The sequence below is a fragment of the Cyprinodon tularosa genome, unplaced genomic scaffold, assembly GCF_016077235.1.
Source record: "Cyprinodon tularosa strain WSP-4 unplaced genomic scaffold, ASM1607723v1 ctg85, whole genome shotgun sequence".
NCBI lineage: Eukaryota > Metazoa > Chordata > Actinopteri > Cyprinodontiformes > Cyprinodontidae > Cyprinodon > Cyprinodon tularosa.
The window spans coordinates 22,604-49,355 of record NW_024039618.1 but is presented as its reverse complement, the minus strand read 5'-3'; the positions used below and the strand labels follow the sequence as shown (position 1 = coordinate 49,355).

The 26,752-nt window shown below is 38.5% G+C and overlaps 1 protein-coding gene across 2 annotated transcripts; it reads right to left on the bottom strand.

Moving 5' to 3' along the window:
* Positions 1–644: 644 nt before the first annotated feature.
* LOC119775077 (isotocin receptor-like) lies at positions 645–15,023 on the bottom strand. Of its 2 annotated transcripts, XR_005279607.1 has the most exons (4): positions 14,909–15,023; positions 13,715–14,806; positions 1,252–2,651; positions 645–1,148 (listed from the first exon to the last, which is right to left on the bottom strand). XR_005279607.1 is itself a non-coding variant. In XM_038272954.1 (3 exons), exons 2-3 carry the CDS (start codon positions 14,637–14,639, stop codon positions 2,389–2,391), a joined length of 1,188 nt encoding a protein of 395 aa, XP_038128882.1. In that variant the 5' UTR covers positions 14,640–14,806; positions 14,909–15,023; the 3' UTR covers positions 1,175–2,388. The 2 variants fall into 2 exon arrangements, 1 of the variants encoding a protein (XP_038128882.1); XM_038272954.1 differs by lacking the exon at positions 645–1,148 and having other exon boundaries at positions 1,175–2,651.
* Positions 15,024–26,752: the final 11,729 nt, after the last annotated feature.

The following is a 26,752-nucleotide window of genomic DNA, read 5'->3' as shown; positions in this document are numbered from 1 at the left end:
AATTTATGAGAAAATGCTACCAGATCAAAAAAAAAAAAAAAAAGAAGGAAAATACAGAAATATATACAAATCAACAGTATACACACTTACTGTCATACTATATATCTGAATGTCTAAAGTAGTCAAGTTACATCCACTATCAAAAGTTGAAAGAACTTTCTTATATATTGAGCCACACAATCAAAAAAGAATAACACTTAGTATAATTGTTTTTTTGCCATAAATATGGTTCCCAAATCCTCTATGTTACTAAATTTTCCTGAGTTTAATCAGTCTTTTAAAGAGCTAAAGACAACTTATTGGATTTCTTTAAATATTTGTTTGAAATTAAGGAACAGTACTGAATTACTTATTATAATCAAGTCCATAATTTATTCTACTTGCATACTTACGCTTGAATAATGTCTTAATGAAATAACATTCTGCTTCTGACTGGAAGCAAAGTTATTGTTTTTGTTTTTTTTGGCGGTGACCAGACCATGATCAAGCCTCGACTCTGATGGAGCATCTTTGGGAACTACAGAGTAGGACAGTGGCAGCAGGCCACCGCTCAGCACATCATGTCTTAAGTGCTATTTTCTGTTAAGATGTACAGAAAAGCAACACTTATATTTTCAAAATTCCCATCGTTTTAACATTTCAACATCTTTTCATAGTCTGCCTTTTCTGAAAGAATATGAATAACCGTAAGCCTTACTGTATGGATTCATAAAACAGAAAACCTACATTTTCTAACATTATACTTGGAAAAATTGCAGGATGCCAATTAGAGGTTTTCATCTATGTTTAGAGCCTTCAAGTTGTTTCACGTGGTGAGGTTACTGTTTAACTATGAAAAAAAATTCTGTAAAAGGACAAAAAAACAAAAGGGGAGCATTTTTCATTAGTTTTGAAGTAAGATAATATTCTGATTTAAAGTTAAGATGGGATAAATATGGTTAGACAAAATAGAATAGAAGAATCCTCTAGGTTTAGCCTTTGATGTGTCAATCCATTTAAATCAGAATGATCTCTGAATTATTTATTTTCACACAGAGGAGCTGCAACACCCTGCCAGGGTGGTTTTATACAAGGTCTTTTAATGTTCTGACACATATACCCATTATTATGATTTTCATATGACATCTCCTGTAAAGATAAAGGCAGACCTCAGGAGACAATCGTGTTTTATACAAGGTCTTTTAATGTTCTGACACATATACCCATTATTATGATTTTCATATGACATCTCCTGTAAAGATAAAGGCAGACCTCAGGAGACAATCGTGCTGTTACTTGTCTTCACAGCTTTTTTTTGTTACAGATCTCAAATTACCCTAAGGTCTGCAAAACAGTCAATTTTTCAGAAAATTCAGAACAACCAGGAAACCATCATGATTTGTAAAAAATTAGGATCTTGATCAGAATCTTAATCTGTATCTCAAAGATAACGACTTACGTTGTTAAGTATCAGGGAAAATCAATATAAAATATTGGAATGTATTGATGTTTTATCAGCATGATTTTCTGAATTAGAATCTGCTATCCATCAAAGTGACTTATGTATTTGTACATTCATACACAAGTATTTACAGCTTCTTACATACACTATAAGAAGAAACAAACTTCCCATTTTTTTTTTACCATTGCTTCAGGCATTTTTTTTCAGGTATCAATGATTTATTCATAACTTATTAGTAAAGATTAATGACATTTCCTGAAGGATTTTTTATTTTTCAAAAGTTTTGGTGTACCTTATTCTGTTGTGGAAAACTTGGCAGCTCTGATGACTAATTACCAAAGCACAACCTTTGCAAGCAACTATAGTTAATATATCTAAAATATAAATCTGAAGAGCAAAAACAAACATATCTAAAGAATGTTTATATGTGAATTAACTTAAGAGATAGCAGACAAGTCTAGCAATCTAAAGATTCAGTAAATAGTCTCTTGTCTTTTTCTAGGTACTTTTACAGATACATAAACATGTCCCTTCTCAAAACCTTATACATTTAACTGTCCTCTGTCTTCTCAGCTAACATTTTCAACTTCATCAATCAAAATCTGGTCTATTGTGTCCAGTCCAGTTGGGATGACAGAAGCTGTTGGGGAATATTTGAACACTGCCATGTTGAAATGTGCACCAGATCAGGCTCTGTTTGGAACCTTTCTTTGCAGCCCATTTAGTTAACATTTTGGATAAAATGTTGTTTTGTTCTACTTTCTGTTATCATAGGGTGCAAAGTCTTTTCCAGACAGGAGGTTTATGTTTTCTGTTTGACTGAGTTTAATATACTGTATTTGACAAGGCAAGCTCAGTTCTGCTGAAGATGATTAAAAGCCTAAATCAAAATTTTGCAGGATTGCTGCACCAAGTCAACCACAGGAAGCTTTAGACTTTTGGCCAGTTCAGTGTGTGGGTCCCCCCAGGCTGGATGTGTGAGTCAAGCTCCTCATACTGCTGCCGTTTTTGATGTCGAACGTGGAGGAGCCTCTCTTGTGCCTGCACTCCTGATTGCATTGGCAGGATGAGTCTGCAACATAGTTTCTGCAGCAGCAGCAGAAGCTCTTTATCAGGTCATGGAACAGGTGACCGGCAAAGAGCATATAGATCCAGGGATTACAGCAGCTGTTAAGGCTAGCAAGCAACATGGAGATGATGAAGGCCATGTCTATAAAGAGAGAAAAATAATGTCAAAGTTAATTAAAAGGAAAAGCATCTTAAAGAATAAACCTAAAAATTTAAGTAAAATAACAAAACAGGAACACTGAAACTTGTATATTACGTAGTGTTATCAATGTCTGGATGGTAAAACATTATACAGCCAAGTATAGGATAAGTGCATCTCTAACATTAGTTCAGTTGCTTTATGTTTTGTGGTAGAAAATGCAGTGAGTTATGCCTGGACAGCAAGGGTAATATTTAGCAAATTATACCCCTTGTTTATATTCTGTTGGCACCTTATGACTTGCTTGCCAGGTCGGGTTTTATGTGTTTCATTATCCTATGTGGTCTGGTAGCTTAGGTTAAAGCCACAAAAATATGGTGATGAGGTATCCTGGTTTCCAGGGGCAGTCCCCATTTTGGACGATCCATCCACGAATGAAGCTGTCTCCGATTTTAACATTTTATGATTAAGAAAATCATACAGATTACCGCTGGTAACAAGAGTAGAAAAGCAGAACATTTTTTGGTGTCTCCTCGATGGGTAGCTGCTGTCCTGTGATATGTTGCCTGGATCTATATTGTACATTTTTTTGTACTGGTTGTACTGGTTGATCCTTGCCTCAATCAAGCAGAAATGGTTTGATTGAAACATTGACATTTAGTTTATATTTCAGAACTAATTTTCAATGGTTTTGATCAATTATCATTGGGATTTACAAACACTGAATGTTTTTCTACCTGGTATGGATATATGTCAGTTCCTCATTAAAAATAAACACAAGGGTAGGCTTAAAACTTTCCATTTTGATAGCGCTTATAGGGGATTAGGTTATCCTGAGCTATCTCTATAGCTATGCTGCTAAAAGCTTAGAGTGGTGGTTGACAAAGGGACCCCTTTTCATCATTCTGCGTCAGTCTATCTCTATTCTCTAATTCAGCAGAATTTCTCAATCCTCTAACTTTATGCTCTTTTTGCTTTTTCTGATCATGGCAGCTTCATCTGGTCTGTTCCTGTTTGGCTGTGACACCATCTTGGAGAGAAATATCAGCTCTGCTGCTGCCATCAACACCTTTGTTTATAGAAGTTGGCCTGTTTTTCAGTCTAGTCCTGTTTCTCTTACTATGACTTACTGTAAGAGCCCTCTTTCATACTCTGATGTTGGAAGTGGTTCTGAGCACGTCTGCCTGGCTGTGTCTTTCGTGGAAGGGTTTGCCTATGGGGCCGGTTGACAGTTGCCTTTTGTATCTTTGTTTTTTTTTTTGCATATCTGCTTTTGTCTCCTTGCACCCCAATCAGCCTCGGCAGATGGCTGCTTACACTGAGCCTGGTTGTGCTGGAGATTTTTTCCTGTTAAAAGTGAGTTTTCCTCTCCACAGTCAATACAAGCGTACTTGGTGTGAGGGATTGCCTTTGAGTAAATGAGTCGATGTAGTCGTCTGATTTTCTTTAGATATAAACTTTGAATCTATCTATCTATCTATCTATCTATCTATCTATCTATCTATCTATCTATCTATCTATCTATCTATCTATCTATCTATCTATCTATCTATCTATCTATCTATCTATCTATCTATCTATCTATCTATCTATCTATCTATCTATCTATCTATCTACTGTATTGTATTGCACACACACACACACACACACATCCACAAACATATATATATATATATATATATATATATATATATATATATATATATATATATATATATATATATATATATATATATATATATATATATATATATTAGTGCTGTCAAAATTATCGCGTTATTTTTCGCCATTTTAACGGCGATAATTTTTTTAACGTGAGATTAACGCTATGTGGTTTTATGGTACAATTTTCCAAGTACATCCCGCTGCAGCCTGCGGGAAGGCGGGGCTATTTTCCCCCAGTCTATGCATTTCTCATAGGCTTCGAGAGCGGACCTCCTCAAGGGAAAAAGACGCTCATACACTGGGTGACGCTAGTGCCTTTTCTTTAAGCCCCACCACCAACAAACAAGTTGAGTGTCTGGTAACTAGTAGCAACCTGAAATACGCTGAGAAAACAGATTACTGAGGTGAAATGGAATCTGCTACGGCACTCTTGCCGTCTGTGTACGCAACAGGTCGGTATCGCGCGTGTGTGTGTGTGTGTGTGTGTGTGTGTGTGTGGGTGAGTGTGTCTGTGTGTGGGTGGGTGGGTGTGTGTGTGTTCTCATTTTTGTTAAGAGGCTGAAAAGTAACTTTCTAGAGTATAGACTACCTTCATCTAGTGATGTCGGTCTATTGATTTTGATGTATTGATTGAAAATTGTTCATTATTATCTTGGTTAATTAACATCTAATGTTAACTCTACTAAATTTTATAGCAGTAGGGTAAAATGCTTGTCTTTGTTCAAAAGACTGTATTAACTGTAAAGACTGTCTTTTACATCAGCCTGTTTTCAGGGCCTTTTTTTTGCCTACGTATTTGTTATTTTTGGCATAAATCAGTATCTGTGACCTGTTTTCATTTTAAAAAAAGAACATTGGCACAAACCTAGCCTGTATGTATTTTTTTGTATGTCATCGAGAGTATTTAAATGATTTTCAATCAGGAAAAAAATGTGCGATTAAAATGCAATTAATCGCGAGTTAACTCAGGCATTGATGCGATTAATCGCGATTAAAAAAATTTAATCGATTGACAGCACTAATATATATATATATATATATATATATATATATATATATATATATATATATATATATATATATATATATATATATATATATATATATATATATATATTGTTGAGTTTTTATTAAACTAAATATTTTACAAATATAATAAAAAAACAAAAATATTTTTAGGGAAAACTATTTAAATGTATTAAACTTAAACTCATTGATAACCTTGATGCAGATGATTTAAGGCCACTATTCCACATGCACAAAGAGACTCTCGAGCCCATCTGGAACTTTAATGCTGCACTTATATAATCTCTTCATCAGTTAAGTATTTCTCAAATAGTTTCACCAGTTTTTCATTTAATGTCTTATCAAAAGAATGTGAGCAGCAAATGAAGCAGCCAAGTGTGCAACATTATTCTATTCTAAGAGACCCATGAAACTGTCTCAAAAAGAGGGTGGAGGGGGAGGAAATGTACTTGCTTGGTCTGCTCCACATTACAAGATGAGCTTACATACCATCCTAAATGAGGCAGAGAAAGGCAGCTCTGATTAGTTTAAAACAAACTAAACAGTTAAACAACAGGGAGCTCCCTCAGAGTTGATGGGAAGATGGATGCAGGTAAGCAGAGGACAGGTCATGAAGAAAAATGTGCTAAAAGCATGAATGGCTTGGGACAGGGATGCAGTTTCACCTTCCAGCATCGCAAACACTAACCATATAGCCAGAGGTTCAATTTACTTTATAAATGATCCCTCACACCCCAGCCACAAACTATTGCAGTCACTTCCCTCTAGCAGGAGGCTACAATCCATCAGGACCAAAACCTTATGCCACAAGAACAGTTTCTTCCCATCCGCTATCAGCCTGATCAACAAGGCCCAGAGACCCCCATGACACTGACACTGCCTCTCTCGCTCCCCCATTCAGGATCTAAAAGCTACTCCTATGTAGCATCTGCAGGCGTCCTGCATTACATTAACGCACAGCCTACTGTGTATATAGCATATAGCTATAAACTATATTGTATGTTTTTATATTGTATATAGCTATAAATTCTGTATTCTGTAGATGTATATAATTTGTCTGCATCATCAACACCAAGTCAAATTCCTTGTAAATGTCAACCTACTTGGCAATAAACTTGATACTGATTCTGAAATAAAGAGCTGATTTCAAATCTCAGTCCAATTTTATGTTTCTTCAAAAAAAAAGAAAAAAAAACACAATATAATACACTGAGGTTTGTCGTTGTAAGCTGACAAAAGTCCCAAAAGCTGTGAATGCTTTTAAAAAGAACTGAAAGGCTGAAATTAATTATTGGTTTTAAATTTCATTCTCCAACACTTTTTCTAATTCTTTTGCTTGTGATGCAATGTTTTTTTTTTTTTTTATATATATATATAAGTAAATATGTTATATTTCAGTGTATTTGATTTAACAATAACTTTTAAGATTAGATTTCATGGGGCAAACATGTATTGGGAGGAGGCTTACAATGAAACCAGGCCATTTTTATCTACTCATTTCACATATAGTTTTTTTTTTTTTGGGGGGGGGGACTGAAATCACTTTTAATTTACAAATCCTGGAGCTCCTGTGTCAGAAACCCTTATAAACATTTAGTGGTAATAAAAACATAAGAGGTTACCGGTAATGTTGAGGCCGAATAGAAGATAATTGAGCTGACAAAGAGATATGAAATGGGTTTTTAAAGGAGGAAGCCTTGTAAAGGAATAAAACGCACCTTATTTTGCCATCCACTCAGCCGATTAAATTTCTAGCTGCAAAACACATTGAGGAAAAAGGTAGCCTGAACAGTGGAAAGTGGAGGACTTCCAAGTATTTTTTTTCCTTTTCTAAATCGATAATGAGGGGGGGGAAGATTTAGTACTTATTGTCTTCTTCACTCCTTAAGTGCTGAGCCGCTTTTTTTTGCCTGACTCCCTACAGGACTGGGTTTTTTTGCTCTGTGCAGCATAAAAAAAATTATTTTTTTTTTTTAAGAGCTGAAGGACTTGTTTGGTGAGAATGTCACAAAAATATGAAACACAGTTGTTTTAAAATCAGCTTTCTGGAAAATACAATCTTATTTATTTTTTAATGTTCTTAATTATAGTAAATTAACAAAAACTTTATAAACTTTTTTTATTATCCTGATCCATTTAACAACAACTTGGTGAAGTAAAACGGAGTACCGGTATATGTTTATTTAAAAAGAATTAAAACTAAATTTCATTTTTTCCTTTACAACAAACTAAGTTGAACATTGTAATGATTTTGGTTTTTCTCAGGGAAACTAAAAAAAAATACTTGGTTTTGTCTTTCACACATACACACACACAACATTTAATGTGCAATTATAGGATGCAGCAGAGAAAAAGCTAGTGATTCATGTCAAGTAGATGAAGTATCGAAGTGTCAGGACAGAAATTTAAATAAAGAAATTATAATTATATTTGATGCTTATCCGGTAGAAAAAATATTTTAAAAGAACAAGAGTCACTAAATCTTGATAATGGCAAAAATACCTTCACTGACAGATTAATGTAAGCATATATTTAGGTTACTCTTTTTGAAAAACAAGTGGTAATTCAGCACTTCTTGTTACAATAAAAGTTCCTTTAATGTTCAAATAGCTCTTCCATCATGGTCACAGACCAATCTAACAAAATATCTATAAAGCACTTAAAAATAAACACAGAGGCCAAAGTGCTGTAGAGAAGGACGCTAACCACTGCTCTCACTGCTTTTCAAAATGCAGTTAAAGATAAATAGGACACATTCCCGATAAAAAAAATCCACTGTATTATAAGTTTATTAAAGGAAGTCCCCTTGATAAAAAAAAAAAAAAAAAAAAAACACCACCTCTCAGTTATTAGCTGCCATGAATGTGTTTAACCCCTTATATCAATAAACTCACTGTGGAGACTTTCTTTAAATATTTTCTTTAGACTGGTCCTACTAGCCTTTTTTCACATAAAGCATGGTACTTCACAAGAGTTAATGGAATATGTTGTCCCTCTACTAGTTTGTATGTCTCTTTGTTATCTATGGGTGTTAAATTGTCTTTGTTTTATTTCTCCCATTATCCTTAGGGTCAGTTTGACCCAATTTAATGTTAATCGCTCAAACAATAATTACTGAATCTTTTTGGATTCATGTTAATGACTATTTCCAACAAATAATTAAGCATAAAATTATCTTGAAGATATTTTTTACTTGCAGAACACATCTTGCATGCACAAGTATTCCCTTTAGGGTTAATTTCACTCCAAGCTGTTTTGGCTAGATTGTCTGTGTAAACCATGTGAGACCTATTATCTCCACACCTGTGGGTCTAGAGTTGACACCTCTGATTTGGCATAAAGTGTCATGATCTGGCCTGTTTGCTCTCCCTTAATTGGTCATTTCTTTCAACTGTCACTTTCCCTCCCTTCCTCAATTGTAATTTATTCCTCTCATCTGTTTCCTTTGGTTTATATGTTGTTCAGCCTGAGCATTCAGGGCCAGATGATTATTTGTTTTTCTGCTAGTCTTTCCGTTTTGTTTATTTCATGGTTCATGTTTTGGATCCTGGCGGCCAGTGGAAAGAGGTTTTTGTGTCTGTCTTGTTTCCTAATCGTCCACTATTCCTCCCCTGCTGAGTCCTCAGGGTTTTTGGCTCTTTACGCGGTTTTTATTCCAGTAAACCTGGCTCCAAGGAGGAGACCAGTTTAAAGGTCCTGCATCAAGTTCTGGTTCCACATCCTGTCTCTGCTGCACTGGGGACATTCTTGGACTTCACTGTTAAAACAGGTAAGTGACTAACTCAGATAATCTTCTGTCAGATGATCGTGGTCACTTACCTGTGTTTCTCCCACTAACAGAGTGTCTGTGATTGGAAGTTTTGAAGGTTTTGAGTTTTGAACTTGCCTACTGACTGTCTCTCCTTGAATACTAGGTCCATCTTTCCTCGTTTCATGACATAAAGGAGGAGAAACAATATGAAAACTTTTGAGCTCCATTGATATGAATGTTTGTCTGTATTAGTATAAAGTATTTGGTCATTTTCCACTTCATCAGCCAGACAGACTTAGCACACGACTTAGCATGCAGTCAGCCACGTTGAAGACATTAAGTCATCATTTGAGCTCCTTATCACATCATCAATATATATATACTGTATAAGCATCAATAAATTGATAATTTTGTCAGTTTATTATTGTCCCTCTCAAATTAATTCTAATTTAAAAATTTGTCAAGGTTTTAAGTATTTAATGTGTCTAATTAAAAAATGTGACACTTTCTGGAAGCAAATATGTTATTTGAAATGTGTGAAAGTTGAAAATAATTATAGTTGTGAAGAATATAATTGGCTGAATGGCTGGAGGTCTGTTCCAGACCCAATCAGCCAGTGGTTGCAATCTTTTTTTCCCTACCCCATAAACTGAAGCTCAGTATATCGCATAGAAGCCCTGGAAGATGCCAATGGCGGCGGCCTCATAACATAAGTTGAGTAATTGATGAAGAGGACTTTGGATAAAATCCATCCAACCATTCATATCTACAGCTGCATTTAAATTTGAATATATCAATGAAAATGAATATTATAAAAATTCTGAACTCACCGCTTTTTACCAATGGAATACTGGGCACATTCACTTTTCACCATGGTTTCTCAATGTACTAAATGATCAACTAAATTGTCTACTTATGTGAGCTGTAAAGCTGATTAGTTGCACCTGTCTAATTATTGGCATTAAGCAAGTGAGGCATTTGGTGAAACCCAGTAAACACAGCTTGACATGTTGTGCCTAACTTGAGTTTAAATTGGATGTAAAGTATGGCTATTTGAAGTGCATTTTAAATACCACTCTGATCCTTTATTAGTAAAACACCGCAATGTTTCACATTAAAGTTACACTGACAATGGAAAGTGCTATCAAGCTGCCATTGGTATGCAACTTTATTTGGACAGGTACTGCAAATAACCAAAATTATTCATAGGACTAGTAGTTTTAAATGTATATATTTTTTATTAAATTAACAAGTTTATGTCTAATTGTAAATGAGACATACACTATATTGCCAAAAGTATTTGCTCACCCATCCAAATTATTGGAATCAGGTGTTCCAATCACTTCCATGGCCACAGGTGTATAAATTCAAGCACCTAGGCATGCAGACTGTTTTTACAAACATTTGTGAAAGAATGGGTCGCTCTCAGGAGCTCAGTGAATTCCAGCGTGGAACTGTGATAGGATGCCACCTGTGCAACAAATCCAGTCGTGAAATTTCCTCGCTCCTAAATATTCCACGGTCAACTGTCAGCTGTATTATAAGAAAATGGAAGTGTTTGGGAACGACAGCAACTCAGCCACGAAGTGGTAGGCCACGTAAACTGACGGAGCGGGGTCAGCGGATGCTGACGCGCATAGTGCGAAGAGGTCGCCAACTTTCTGCAGAGTCAATCACTACAGACCTCCAAACTTCATGTGGCCTTCAGATTAGCTCAAGAACAGTGCGCAGAGAGCTTCATGGAATGGGTTTCCATGGTCGAGCAGCTGCATCCAAGCCATACATCACCAAGTGCAATGCAAAGCGTCGGATGCGGTGGTGTAAAGCACGCCGCCACTGGACTCTAGAGCAGTGGAGACGCGTTCTCTGGAGTGACGAATCGCGCTTCTCCATCTGGCAATCTGATGGACGGGTCTGGGTTTGGCGGTTGCCAGGAGAACGGTACTTGTCTGACTGCATTGTGCCAAGTGTAAAGTTTGGTGGAGGGGGGATTATGGTGTGAGGTTGTTTTTCAGGAGCTGGGCTTGGCCCCTTAGTTCCAGTGAAAGGAACTCTGAATGCTTCAGCATACCAAGACATTTTGGACAATTCCATGCTCCCAACTTTGTGGGAACAGTTTGGAGCTGGCCCCTTCCTCTTCCAACATGACTGTGCACCAGTGCACAAAGCAAGGTCCATAAAGACATGGATGACAGAGTCTGGTGTGGATGAACTTGACTGGCCTGCACATAGTCCTGACCTCAACCCGATAGAACACCTTTGGGATGAATTAGAGCGGAGACTGAGAGCCAGGCCTTCTCGTCCAACATCAGTGTGCGACCTCACAAATGCGCTTCTGGAAGAATGGTCAAAAATTCCCATAAACACACTCCTAAACCTTGTGGACAGCCTTCCCAGAAGAGTTGAAGCTGTTCTAGCTGCAAAGGGTGGACCGACGTCATATTGAACCCTATGGATTAGGAACGGGATGTCACTTAAGCTCATATGTGAGTCAAGGCAGGTGAGCAAATACTTTTGGCAATATAGTGTATATCCATCCATCCATTTTCTGTCACGTTTATCCTAAATGGGGTCATGAAGGGTGATGGTGCCTATCTCCAGCAGTCGAGAGGCGTGGCACACCCTGGAAAGGTTGCCAGTCTATTGCAGGGCAACACAGAGATGTACAACCATTCACACACACTCACACCTAACGAGAATTTAGAGAAACCAATGAACCAAACAGTCATTTTTTTGGACTGTGGGAGGAAGCTGGAGTACCCAGAGAGAACCGCCGCATGTTCAGGGAGAACAAGCAAACTCCATGCAAAAAATCTTCGAGCCGGGAATCGAACCTGCAACCTTCTTTCTGCAAGGCAGCAGTACTACTCAATGCAGCTTTTGGTATATTCCACTTTTTTGGTTATGAGTTCCCAGGCTATGAGTTTGGAAAGCCTCCTTGCCTTAATACTAATCTTTAGCTCCCTCCACCTCCTCTTGATCAGATTCCACTTTAGACTCTGGCTTGGCCTTTCAAAAATAGTAATACTAGGATTCCATCCATCCATTTTCTGACACACTTGATCCCAAGTGGGGTCGCAAGAGGTGCTGGTGCCCATCTCCAGCTATCTCCATCCAATCATTCCAGGCAGAGTACAACCTAGACAGGTCGTCAGTCCATCACATGGCAACACAGAGACAAACAACCATTCACACACACACTCACGCCTAAGGAGAACTTAGAGAAACCAATGAACCGAACAATCATGTTTTTGGACTGTGGGAGGAAGCCAGAGTACCCGGAGAGAACCCATGCATGCTCAGGGAGAACATGCAAACTCCATGCAAAGAGACCCAATGCCAGGAATCGAACCTCAAACCTTATCTGCTTCAAGGCGGTAGTGCTATCCACTGCGCAGCCCTGTAATACTAGGATTTAGAAGAAAAAATACAAACTTAAATACTAATTGAAAACTTTATCAGGCAGAGGAATTAATAATTTTAAGAAGGGGCAAGTTTCTTTTGAATTATGAAAAATTAATAAATACTGGCCTGTTATCTTCACACTAGCTCTACACATATGCAGGCACGTTACAGACATATAACAAACAGCCCAACAGAATCATTTAGTTAGATTACATAAATCATCCATCAGATAAATAAGTAATTTTTATTTAGCATTAGCTCTTAGCTCTTAGAGAGCGCAGACCTCCGCTCTGCCAGATCTCCCAATGTAGGAGAATCTCTAAAAACTGGTATCCATATTATGATCTGGATCATCACCAAATTTTAATGGATTGTTCCTTGGCTTTTGAAAGAGAAAACTGATTTAAAAAAAAAAAGGAGCAGTTTGATGCCTTTTGGAATTAGGAACATCCCAGAATCTATTAACAAATAGCTAATACCTGGGCTGGATTATAGAGAATAATTTTAATAGACCTTTTCCATTTGCCTTATTGCAGACAACAATGGAAAAGAGAAAAGTTGTATTACATTAATCAGAAACATCAGTTTGAAGGATTTTTAGGTTGAAACACTCTAGTGTCATAAGCAAAACAAACCAGTTTAAAGACAAAAGAGAAATACAGTTGTCTTAAACAAAGCTTTGAAGGGAAGCTTTCCGATACCAAAATTGCAACTGTTTAAAATAGTTCAAATTAAAGAAAAATGGAGAACTTTTGCATTGCTGCTCACATCCTCTGTAGCAAACTTACAAAAAGAGAGAATGTTTAAAAAAAAAAAAAGAATATTATATAAGCAACTACTTAAAGCCGAACTGTTTGATGTACTGGTTCCCAGTGGCTTCAAGGACTGATAAGAGCTGAAAGTGACATTCTCACTTAGTTTCACTCAAGGGAAGGATGGATTTTGCATCTTTGTGATGTTCTCAAGAAAAAAGGAGAGTTTCTGTACATTCTAAAACATATTTTTGCCAATTATCTCTGCCCTAGTTTATGGACACAACATTTTTTGTGTAATAAATCAAACATGAAGACAGTATTCCTCCCCATGTGTCAAAAAGCACTATTTCACACAGAGGCAGGGAAATAAAACTGTAAGTCTGCAGATTTTGTCATTAACATACCAAACAATTGGTGCATTTATTCTCCACCTCTTTTGGAGAAACAGAAGAATGAAATCTTACCTTCTCTTGGTGCAGCTGGATCCCATGCAGACCACATCTGAACAAAGAAAAAAGGAGTCCAGCATACGATGTAAGCAATAACCACCACAAATGTCATTTTCACCGTGCGGATCTTGGCTTTGGAAATGAGCCTGACGCTGCTGACGCGTGAGAGTGGATGTGCGCTCTTGGACGGCCTCGGCGTCAGAGCCAAAAAGTGCTCCCTCTTGGTTTTCATATTAATATTCTGCCATATTTTAAAACATATCAGACCGTAGCAGATGCCTAATATCGCTACTGGAATTATGTAGATGCTCAGACTCATCCATGTGATGTAGGCTTTTGCACCCCAGGGTTGCACGAAATCCCCCCAGCAGTCGTAGACGCCATTCCCGACCTCCCTGAGAGAAAAGATGTAAGCTTGTGGGGTGCTGAACACCAGACTGAGGATCCAGGATCCGATGACACAGAAGCGATCTTTCCCCTTGTGCACAGAGCGAAGCGGCTGGCAGACTGCTAAACATCTATCGATGGACATCAGGACCAGCATGTAGGTGGACGCAAACATGCCCACAACTTGGAGATATTTGACGAGCCTGCAGATAATATCTGGTCCGTAAAAGCGAAATGTTATGTCCCAAATGAGTTGCGGCAGGACCTGAAAAACGGCCACAACAAGATCTGCGATGCTCAGGTGCTTCATGAAGTAATACATCCGAGACTTGCTGTGCTTGGTGGTGTGGATAGCCCACAGGACGCACAGGTTACCCGTCAGAGCCAGCAAAAGCACCAGCACCAGGACAGTAACTTCCACTTTGGCCACTTCTTCGTTTCGCTTTAAAGGGTTTACCACGTTGTTCCCTGGATGAGTCTTGTTTAAATGGCTGTAGTTACAATAGGAAAAGTTCTGAAGCCAAGCATCTTGTGCGGATAAAAGTTCATCCATCGTGCGCACTGGCGCCAAATTTTGCGCAGTCAACGTTTACATCACACACACGGGAATGTGGCTGCTGTGAAGCGAAGTAGTTTCTAGATGATCAGTTTGCACCATGAATAGTTGTTTTTCTGTCGTCTGTTGTTCCAATGGAAAATTCTTTCAGAGGATGGGCTGTCCTGCAAGAAAACAAAAAGATGGAAAGCTGAGGATTTTTCCGAAATCATCTAGAGAAATGCATATATATTGAATTAAAAAGAATAAGTAAAAAAAAAACTTACGGGAAAATGATTTGCTGCGTTTTTGTCTGAGGGAGCTTCAGTCTGTCTCATTCTGCGACCAAGTGGATCTCTGATCTGTTCTGGTCTGTACATCCCTCAAGTCTGTGCAGCACCTCTCCTCTTTTTACCTTCACCGGAAGGAAACTGCATGGTCAGAAAAGACTACACAACACTCAGCTTTCTAGCACTTTGACATTTTATATGAAATGTAAGGTGCATTATAAATAAAATGTATTATTATTATTATTATTAGAAAACTCTCCATCTACTTCTAACCTGTCCATGTTACAACACACAAAATAGAAACGACTTAAAAAACAAAAACAAAAAAACAAAAAATAACTTAAGTGCTGATTTAATTAGGGTTTTGTTTGTGCAGATTTAGGTAATTGTTAATAGTGTGTTGTAGGCTGAATGGTGTAGCAGTGGGTTGCGCTGTAGCAGGCTGGTTGCAGGTTTGATTCCATTTTTTTTTTCCTGCGTGGAGTTTGCATGTTCTCCCTGTGCAAGTGTAGGTCCTCTCCGGGTCCTGCTTCCCCCCACAGTCCAAAAACATGACTGTTAGGTTAAGTGGCTTCTCTAAATTGTCCTTATACATGTGCATGGTTGTGTGTCTCTGTGATGCCCTGTGACCTTCTGGTGACCTGTCCAAGGTGTTCCTTTTTTTTTTTTTTTGCAATCAGAGTGAAAACATTTTATCTTAAAAAGATTTCTGTTGCCAGTAGGAACACGTGTCCATTACACATTTTTCACATAGAGAGAAAAATCTTGAATCGAGAACCTATTTTGAGAGAGACAGAAAAAAAAGTTCGTTTTGAAAGAGAAATGTATTTTTTGAGAGAAACTGTTTTCACTCTGATTGCAAAAAAGACAACAAAACAAAACAAACAAAAAAGCCCAACAATATTTGAGATTAAAAATATTTTCAGATAGTTTTTTTTTTTTTTTACCTTGAAATCAGTTTCCAAATTTCAACCTATATTTTTTTCTATGACTAAGTATTTTCTTTCAAAACGTTTTCTTTATTCTCACATAACAGCAGTTTTTGCTATCAGTATGAAAATGTGTTCTCTCCAATATATTTAACTTTCAAAATTTTCCCCTTTCAGATCACTTTTTTTTCTTGAATTTAATAAAAATACAAAAATAACTCCATGTCTACCTACGGAAGAGGATTTGGGCCACTGGGAAAAAAAAAAAAAAGTAAACTGATTTTTAAATTTTATTTCAGTTTAACATGGGAAAAAAAGTCAGAATTCTGACTTTAATCTCAGAATTCTGACTTTTTTTCCCATGTTAAACTGAAATAAAATTTAAAAATCAGTTTACTTTTTTTTTCTCTCAGAATTCTGAGATTAAAGTCAGAATTCTGACTTTTTTCTCAGAATTCTGAGATTAAAGTCAGAATTCTGACTTTTTTCTCAGAATTCTGACTTTAATCTCAGAATTCTGTTTTTTTTTTCTCAGAATTCTGAGATTAAAGTCAGAATTCTGAGATTAAAGTCAGAATTCTGACTTTTTTCCCATACTATACTGAAATAAAATTAAAAAAATCAGTTAACTTTTTTTTTTTTTTTCCAGTGGCCCTAATCCTCTTCCGTATCTACCAGCTTGCTTTGCTCTGCTAATTATTAGGCTAATTTAGAAAAATTCTAATTTAGATATCTACCAGTCTTGACATTATTCTGAGTAAGGTTCAAAAAAGTAATGCAACCACTTTTGGCATTTAATCATATTTAGTTACTTTATTACAATTGTTTCAAGTCCTACCCTACTAGCATAAAACAATTGTGTTAAAGTAACTAAATACGATTAAGTAAATGCCAAAAACGGCTGCGTTATTTTTTTCAGTGCTGTTCACACTGTCATGTGAGATGTTTAAAGGGTTTTTTGGATAAATATTCAAGTGTTTTTTCCAAATCAGTTTGGATTTTTTGTTTTTCCCTTGTGACTTAAATGTGTCATGATGGGTATCAAGTTACTAGCCCACATGCAGAACACACTCTGAGACAGGGGAAAAAGTTCAAAGGTTTATTGTGAAACACACAGGTTTGAACACTGAACAGGTTCTGGGGAAAATCTGGTCCAGGACTGGTCACGACAGATTTTCACTGCAGAGGGGGACAGAATGGTTAACAGAAGTCCTGGTAATCTTGCTGGTTGAGTGAGCGCAGGTTTGTACCTGTTCTGAGGTTTGAGCAGAGGGAGAAACCTGGAGGGTCCAGAGGCTGGCGGCAGGCTGAGGGCTGACAGGTTTTGATTCTCCAGGGTTCTTCCTTGATAAAACAGACTGGTTTCAGACAGAGAAACCCTTCCTGGGTTTCTGATCTCCAGGACTCTTCAGTAGTCAGACAGACAGGTCTCTGACAGAGAAACTCTTCCAGAGTTTCTGATTTCAGACAGGTTCTTCCTAGAAGCAGAGAGGACAAGAACAGGTTAGGTTCGGGTAATCAGGGAGTCTTGATTCAGGCAGGCAGGTAGGCTCAGACTTGCTAACCATAACTGGCAAAACACTCTGGCACCGGAGTGTTGTCCACAGCCCACTTAAAGGTACACTATGCAACCGGTGTTGATTTTCCAGCGAGGCTCCCCCCAAAGGGCGAAAGTAAAAGTGCACTGTCGTAAATATGCACAGCTGTTCTCCTGGTTTCTCCGTCAAGCCAGGCGCGGTTGTTTTGAGCTTAGCAGACAGGCGAACGCAACGAATGCACACACTGGACGCAGCTGGCGCGACAGAAGCAGCGAGTTTACATGCAAAGTCAATGGTTGACGCGCGTCAAGGCGCAGCAAAAGGTCCCGCGGCGCGTTTTGAGCAGCAGGCGCAGCGCGTCTGAGCAGCTGAAGCAGCGCGTCAAGGCGCAGCAAAAGGTCCCGCAGCGCGTCTGAGCAGCTGAAGCAGCGCGTCGGGCGCGTTTAATGCTACGTTCGCTTTTATTATCCTGCTGCCTTCAGTTTGGATTATTTAGATGAAAAACACCTACCAGCTGCCGCGGTGAACGGCGAGGAGGCGACCCGGCCAGAGGCTGCTGATGAAGGGATTCCTACTGTCGGCGCACCACTGGTATGTGGGGGTCTGAGCGGCTCCGACAGAAAAAATATTGGAAGGCAGGATTATAATCTGAATGAACTGACTGCACTGATTACGTTTTCAGGTGTATTTTCTCACTTAAAAACATAGTAAAACTACTTTATTCCCACTGATCACAGCAAATATAGCTGCAAGGCAGAGAAAGGATAGTGAAGCTCCGCCCAACGCGCGTCAGACACACTTTTGCACCGCGCAGCCAGAGCAGCAAAGCTGCTTCAGCCGCGCGTCAGAACTAACTGATACAAGCAGCAAAAATGAAGCAGCAGACGGGATTTTGCTGCTTTTGCTGCGTCCGGTGTGAAAGCAGCGCTGCACAAAGATCGCCACTGTGCTAGCAACGAGCATGCTTTTAACTGGGGACGTGTAGCAGTTCTCGCCGTAAAGCAAGACCGACTCTCGTGAGACTTCTGAGCCTGTGGGTGCGGGTCGGTGCTCCTGCAATTGCGGTATTTCCCCCACAGACCACCAGGGCGGCCGAGAATACCTTTGTTCAACCTGAAATGACTCATTTAATCATCCAAAACGTTATGGAACACATTAATTAACTGAAAAATGTTGCATAGTGTGCCTTTAAGTACTGGTCCCCTGATGAGCAGATGAGAAGCAGCTGGTGAAGTCAGCTCCAGCTTCAGGAGATCCAGTACGCCCTCTGGTGGAGGAAGGTAGACAGCACCCCAGATCCCAACAGCAGCACAAACCATAAGGAAGGGATCCTCGGCGCCCTCTGGTGGGCAAGCCTCTGGATCCCAACAAAATTTATATTTATCATTACTGCTATTTCATTGTTAAAGCTGAAGTCTGTAAGTTTTTAAAAATCACTTTTTTGTCATATTGGCTAAAACTGTCCCTATGCCCAGACAGCAGTACATGTGATATGTAACCTGTGAAAAAAACTGCTTCAATTGGTCCCGCCTACTGCCTGTATTACAATCTGGAAAGAATATTTCGGGACGAGACAAAACAACCAATCACAGCCAGAGGAGCGTCTGATGGAGTGTCAATCACAGCTCACACACGCTGAATCCCGCCCCCTCCCTCTCACCGCTGAAACTGCCGCTGCAGGGAGTGGAGAGAGGGTGGAGCTTGGAGGTGGGGCATGAGTGAAGCAGAGAGGGTGGGGGAGTGGTGTGAAACTTGTTTTTCTTCAAATTTTCAGTCGAAGTCTGCTCTCTTCTCAATGTTACAGACTGCAGCTTTAAATAGTTTAAGCCCCTCACCTCAGGCTCTCTTATTTCTGATTTCTTCTCATAAATCAGTTTTGTCCATATATTACCTCCACAAACAATTGATATACAAAAACAAATAATTTTTACAACTTAATTCCTTTACACAGATTCTTTGACTTATTCAATTACACCAAACTGGGTTTGAACCCAGCAAAGATGCCGCCAGACTGAAGATGACAAGTCCCCGTAGCATAAACACGTACACACACCCACACACACACACACACACACACACACACATACACACACACCCCGCTAACCCCACTGAAATATTAAGTGTGCACCCTCAATACGCCAGCAGGTAGCCAGGAACAGCTTGTGTGTTTTAAGTTAATGGACCGCTACTGGGCTCAGCGCGAGTGTATTGGTCCTCTCAAGCACAGTATAACAGGAATATGTGTGTGGCACGCAAAGTTAAAGAGGTTATTTTAAGTGACGAGGTGGATTTGTCACAGTCACAATAACCATGACAGGAAATTTTCATATCCTACAACAGGGATGTTCTTCTGGCAAACGGGTAGTTAAATAAGGATCTCACCGAATTTGGTGGAAGCTGCATCTCGTTCGTTACATTCGCCATCGTCCCTCTAATTGTCTGCACCTGCGCTTGGGTGCAGAAGCCTGTTAAATGGCTGTATTTTCAGAGCCCCAAGACCATAAAGTTCTGAGACGCTGATTGGCCATTAAATTATTAAAGGAGAATTCCGGTTTTTAACACTTTTAGCCCATTTTCTGTAGTGTCCAGGATGAAATCGAATGATCGACACCAAAATTTTGACAATTGGTCCTGTCTCTGCTTTTTGGCTCATTTAGAATCCACCCCTGGCTGCTTCAGAATGGCTTCCATAGTGCATGTCCGATAATGTCCTTAAAACAACCTTAAACGTTCTTTTTTTTTTAAATATGCTACTCACCGGGTCGTCAGCGCTGTTCAATGACGTTCCAAAAAAAGTTTCGTAAAGAAAAAACGTTCCTGTAGTGTTTTATTTAGCATTTTGTAAATCCCATTGAGTTCTGTTGGAATAGTCAATATTCCCCTGCCACCGGAAACGTAAATGGGGCCTGTTTACACAGTTGTAGTCTTTTCGCTTCACTCTGTGTACTCCGACGTCGAGGTGCTAACGTCTCTGTTAAACACTTTAAAAAACTCTGAAAATGGAATACGAAAGGTGGATTCTCGATTCTCGACATCGACATGGATTCTTGATTCTCGACATCGACATTGTTTTAAGGACATTATCGGACATGCACTATGGAAGCCATTCTGAAGCAGCCAGGGGTGGATTCTAAATGAGCCAAAAAGCAGAGACAGGACCAATTGTCAAAATTTTGGTGTCGATCATTCGATTTCATCCTGGACACTACAGAAAATGGGCTAAAAGTGTTAAAAACCGGAATTCTCCTTTAAATTTACCTAGCAATAGTACATGATTGGCAGATTCTATGCAGTTGTGGGGCAGTCTGATCAGCGCCCCAAGACAGAGACGGTAGGAGTCTGTCTGTGGAAATCCACAAATGAATGACAGTAGATAGGGAAATGTAGTTTATATAATTTGTTTTGCTTATAGGTACACACTCTAGAGAGTAAAACTGACATTTATGAGTTAATTTCTAAAAATATATTTTTCGTTTCTCTCTTCTTACCAGGGAGGGCGGTGCCCCAGCGCCCCCTATGGGCCGGCCGCCACTGTATATCATATAATTTGGTGTAAAAAAATGTGCATTTCAGACTTATCTGGTCAAAGAATATCTTTCCAAAATTCCAGGCCTTCTTCTATTTTCCCTGTGACAAACATTCATCTAGCCATATTTCTTGGAGAGCAAAGGTTTCTATCCATTAAAATTAAATGTGTGCAGACTTTGTTTGTGATCGTACTGGTGTACACTTCAATATCAATGTAACAAGTGTCCACTCTCTGTCTCCTGACAGCATTTCAACACTTTTTTATCATCTTGCAGTCTAGTCTCAATTTAGATGGCCAGACCAGCAATGCTGGCAGTTGTTTTGAATGTATCCACTTGGAAACTATTCTCCTTACTGGGACATGGCTGCTTTTAAATTGCTCAGAGACCTCTTTATGTCCCTCATCCATCTGATAAACAGCAACAATCTTCTTTCTAAATGTCTCAGACAGCCCTTTTAATCTCACCATGGTTTTCTCTCTTCATATACTGTAACATTCAGTAGTTCTTAAAAAATAATGTTTGAGGCTTGAACAGGGCAATCATTATCATCTTTAAAGATTTAAATAAACGTGGGGTCATTTTAAACTATCCTTCTTGAGAAATTAAATTTTTATTCACATTACCGAAGGTAAAAACATATCTTTTTCCTGTTTTATTCTCTATGTTAAAGTTGTTTAAACTGGTGTTAAATATGTACTCAAATCTGTTAGAAGAACAGAGAAGCATGGTAGGGGTCCTAATGTTTTTTACATGACCACAGGTTATCTTTAGCTGAAAAATACAAACATCTCATCAACAGACCTAAAAAATTTGCTTTTTCGATTTATTTGACATGCCAGTTGCTCTATTGTAAAAAATCAGATGAATCTGCCCAGATGTTTAGGTGATATGACCCAAATTATGTGTGCAATATTGTGGGTGGGTTATTAAAAATGGAGGTTATATTGTTTTTATTTGATGTGATACTAATTTTAATAGTTAGTTCCTTTGTTAGGAGGCCACTGGGTTTTAAACCAAGCTGTGTGTTTGGGGATTTAAGTGCTTTTAACACAAACAGGGCTTTAAAATAGGTTATGATTCAAGGAAAAAACTGTTGGTGTCATTTGTAATCTTGCATTTCCAGTTTGCTACAATGATGGTCTTTGTTGCTTTTAGTTCATTTCTTTTTGTCCATCCCAGTTTAGTGTCCTCAGGGCCCATAGCACACTTGTAGGGGTGGAATAACTGTTTCCTTTTCTTAATAATACTTAATAAACTGGTAAAACATTTGTATTAATCCTGATTGGGCTGCTTTTCTAAAGGATTGGAATGAAGTATGTCCAAGTGTGTAAGTTTTTGTTTTACAGGTTTGTCTGCCAACCAACTAAGTATCAGAATTCAAACATCATTTGATCCACATTATGTTACCAGTGTTTGGAAAGATGGAAAAAAACAGCTGTCTTAATATAAATATGAACTTTAACGTTATCACTGACTCTGTTATCAATATATAGGCTACAACAGCATGATGCAAAGGAACTGTTCATGGCAGTCAGATTAGCCACAACGCCACCCTCTATCCTGCTCACAGAAGCATAATCAAAAACAAAAACAACAATACAGCTAAATTAGTTGATTTATTAAAAAAAAAAGTGCCATTGATAGAAACAGAGACAATCAGATACAATAGATTCATGTAAAAAAAAAAAATTGCAAGCATGATAATGCCATTGTAAGTTTAGGATAACAACAGTAGTGTGCTCTTGATATTGTCATCCACTGGACTGTTTTTTTTTTTGGCTAAATAAAATCAGTGTCTCAGAGCTTTTCAGAGTAATGGGAACAGCAGGGAAACAAATTCCCGGGATTCATATTATCTGTGTAACACAAATCCTGGGGCTTTGGATTCTGGGGGTTTCAGTAGAACGGGGCAATTGAGTAGATTGTTTGCAGGACTAGAGTGCACATAGCCAGTTGAAAGCAGGACGTTGAGTTGAAATACTTCATAATAAAAGAAATAAACTTAAAATGAAAACTGATATGAAATATGACATGGAGCTTGGGTAAAGTATCAGGTGATCTAACAGAGAAATCAGACAATGAATGAAGGCAACCAGAGGGCTTTCATACAGACGCAATAGTTAAAAAGGCAACAGGTGGGAGTAATAAGGTAGAGAAATGAGGAACAGCTGGGACCCATGAAGGCAATGTGCAGGGGAAGACAATGAGAAGTAATCTAAACAGTAAATAACACTAAAATTAAGAGAAGAATGAACAAGGATCCAAATTCTTAAAGTAATCAAACTTGTGGCAACTTCAAAGACAGCGAAAGCAGAGCAAAAGAAGCACATTTTCATTTTACTACAGGTAGTCAGGACTGTAGAAATCTATATAGTTACTAGATTCCTTATGGTAGCTTGGTAGACGGATCACTGCAAGCCATCTTATCAAAGACAGGCACTCTCGCAAAAACTATGTTTTTTAGGTGAAGGTGAGTGATCCACGCAGTCACAAATCATATTAGTTCACTAAAATCTTGACGTTTAGTTTTTTACAAACATTATTAACTTGGCTGTAATTATGGATGCCCTTACATATTGATTATTTTGTTTTGAAAATGGCTTAATAGCGTAGCACAGTTGTACTTCCACATGTTATCAAGGCTGAGACCACAATCAGATCTCTGATTTAATAGCAAGGTTTTAAACACAATGATGATTTTTTAATCAACTCTGTTTAAATCATAGCCTTTGGCTGAGGTGATTGTGGTGTGGCTGTAGTTATTAGCTACGGTGCTTTCCCAAAGCCATAGTTGCTTAAGTTATATAGTGTAACTTCCCAAACTATATTGCAGTTTATCAGCTATGGTTTCAGTAAGCGCCCTGTTTGGGGTGTGCTTTGGTGGTGCAGCCGATGGCGCATACAACCGATGTTTGGAGACCTTAGTCCTCGTCGCAGTGGGTTGCTCTTATTTTAGGGCCGGTTTTCAGCCATCACTTGTGCTGCCACCACCATCCTGGGTTGCCTCCCTCTACACTAGTGGCTTTTTCTTTCTCTGTGAACCCTGAAGTAAAACATCAGTACACTCAGTTGTTCAATGGTGTCTTAAAGTTGGAGAGTAAAAGGAGCAGGGGCGGAACAGGGTAAACTGAAATGAAAGAGGAAATGACTCAGTAAAGCTTTGATGCTAAACACCAATTTATAAAATTTTTTGCAATGAATAAAAGAGGTTATTATGAATACAGAATGGCACATGGACGTTAAAGCCATTCCATTAAGAAACATTCTCAGGTGTGAATTTCTAATAAAAGTGGACCTTTAATTAAATATGAATTGGTATATTACATTACATTCTGTAGGTCTATGTCAACCATTTAGTTGTTTATATAATTCATTGAAATCTTTGGTTGTACAGTACAATCATGCTACCAGAAAAATTGATTGAGACTGAATTACTTACTTAATGTATAAAACATAATATTATTGTTGGTCATGAGTTTTGTTTAACACTGTGCTTGACTCTCTATATAGTGGGAGGGAAACGGCAAATTAGACAACAGGTTATATTGGTGATAAAATATCAATGTAGATACTCAGTGAATATTAGTGTGTTAAAGCTATTTTAAAGAATGGCCAAGATAACATTTATTGCAATGCTTCAAAAAAGTCACATAACAAAAAAATTATATATATTTTTTTATTAAATGCTTACATACAATTTGTATCTGATATGTTATTTATCTCAAAATACAGCAAACCCAATTAGACATGAATTGATGCAGTTTGTCCACAATCAAATATTGTTTATGTATACATCAGAGGGGGGGGGGAAGCAGTCCATATGCATGCAAATTACTGCTGCAGCGAATAGCTTCTCTCATCAATCATGGTTGCTTGCCACTCCTGAAAAGTAAGAGAAAAATTTTTCATGTCTTTAATGTCTTGGAGATAACTGCAACTCAGGAGAAGAAACAGAAAAGAAAGGAAACCCTGCAGCAATGTTTTTTAAGTAGGTCAACTAAGGTGTGATTTAAAGTCATGTCTGTGACATTGTTGGAAAAAATACTTTGCAATCTCTGTGCAGCCCAACTGATTTTCCTTTCTACTTCCAGAATGTTGCTTTATATTGCATTTCTATTCAGACATACTGATATTTATAACCAAAGGGGAATGGACATTTCTCAAAGTATTATTTACTAAGTATTTAACATGATCTGCTCCTATTTTTTTCCCTTAAATTGACAGAGGATTATCTATGTTTCATATAATTTGATCAGTTATGACAACAGAATGCTATGACAGCCTCATAAATGAAATTATGGGGGGGAAAAAAAACATACAAATTGTACAAGTTTTTCAAAATTTTCTTTCAGAAATCTGGTTAAAAGCAATTACAATGTAGTGGTCCCAGTGTGCAGCTGAGCTTTTAAAACACCTGCAGCACTTACTGATTTAGTAATAACATCCAAGATGTGATTCCTCTGATAGAGTGTGATTTCGTTCTTTTAGAGCACTTCTGTTCCTCATCTATTAGCATCTAAACTCGCTTTCTGTGAACTTACATTTTTCCTCTCTGCCATTTCTGAGTCTCCTTTGTTCGCAGCAGAGGGCTATAATTAGATTGTTTCATGAGGACAGCTGCAGTCTGATGCAAAATGGGTGCAAACTGCTCACACCTGCTTATCTTTTTTTTTTTTTTTTGTTACTGCTGTTTATTTGCATCATGCTCCCATCCCAGTAGCATGAGCTGCAGAAATGTGAAGCAAACTGAGTACATGTGGAGAAAGCTTTAGGTGGAAATTAAAGGGAAAAAAAAAAAAAAAGTGTTCAATCACATCATGCAGATTGTTTAAGAGTTTTCTAAGGAACCTAACTGATTGCATCAAGCTGTACAGGATCAGCTCCTCCTTGCATTGTGTTTTTAACTTTTCACCAAACACTCACAACAAGCAGCAGCGGAGAGAGGAAACCACCCCCTTTCAACAGTGGTGTCATGATGGGTTCACTAGTGAGACCCAGTTATGCAGAACACCACAGAGAGGAAACAGAAGTAAAAAGGTTAAACAATGTTTATTGTCACAAGCACAGGGTTAACCACTGGTTCTGGTTCAGGCCTGGGGAACTGGTTCACTGGAGTCTGCGTGGGAGACAGTTCAGTTAGCGTTTGCTCAGAGGAGTTTGATTCAGACAGTTTCAGATTTGTACCTTGAGGGTTCTTGGTTAAAGTCTTGAGAGGGAAACTGTTGGGTCCGGAGATAGTTTGATCAGCAGAGTCCGTTAGCTGCTTCAGCATCTTACTTCTTGAGTGTGAGCTGACCTTGGCTTTTGAGTTTCCAGCTCTTGGTCCAGAGCTGCATGGGAATCCAGAGAGAGACTTCAGGTTTGGCTCAGAGGGCAGGCTCGGCAGGTTAAGCTCTTCCAGAGCTTCACAGGGAAAAAAATGGTTTCCTGGAAAACAGAGACAAGGTTAGAATCCAGTCAGGATTCAAAAGTCAAAGCTTCTCATAGATACTAGGCTTAGGTGCTAACCAACTGGATCAACACTGCGGCGTTGAGGCAAGGTCTGAAGACAGCTTAAATACTGTGGATCCTCTGATGATGGAATGAGTCTCAGCTGTGCAGGAGGCTCGGCTCAGGAGGATCCACGGCGGACTCTGCTGGAGGAAGGTGGTACTTCTCCAGCTCCCAACAAGTGGTTGGGTTGAGCGACCCAGTATGAGCGACTTCTGCCAATGCTGACTGGGGATTCGAGAAGACAGAACCAGCCACATAAAAGGAACATAGAGGCACTGATCCATAAATGTTTTCTATGCAAAAAAGGTAAATATAAATACGTTACATGTGTGTCTCTGTCTAGAAATAGTT

Coding starts and splice junctions, on each gene's coding strand:
- LOC119775077 (XM_038272954.1), bottom strand. CDS start 14,639: ATGGATGAACTTTTATCCGCACAAGATGCTTGGCTTCAGAACTTTTCC. Junction 2,652..13,714: donor TCCAGCTGCACCAAGAGAAG/GTAAGATTTCAT, acceptor CTCTCTTTATAG/ACATGGCCTTCATCATCTCC.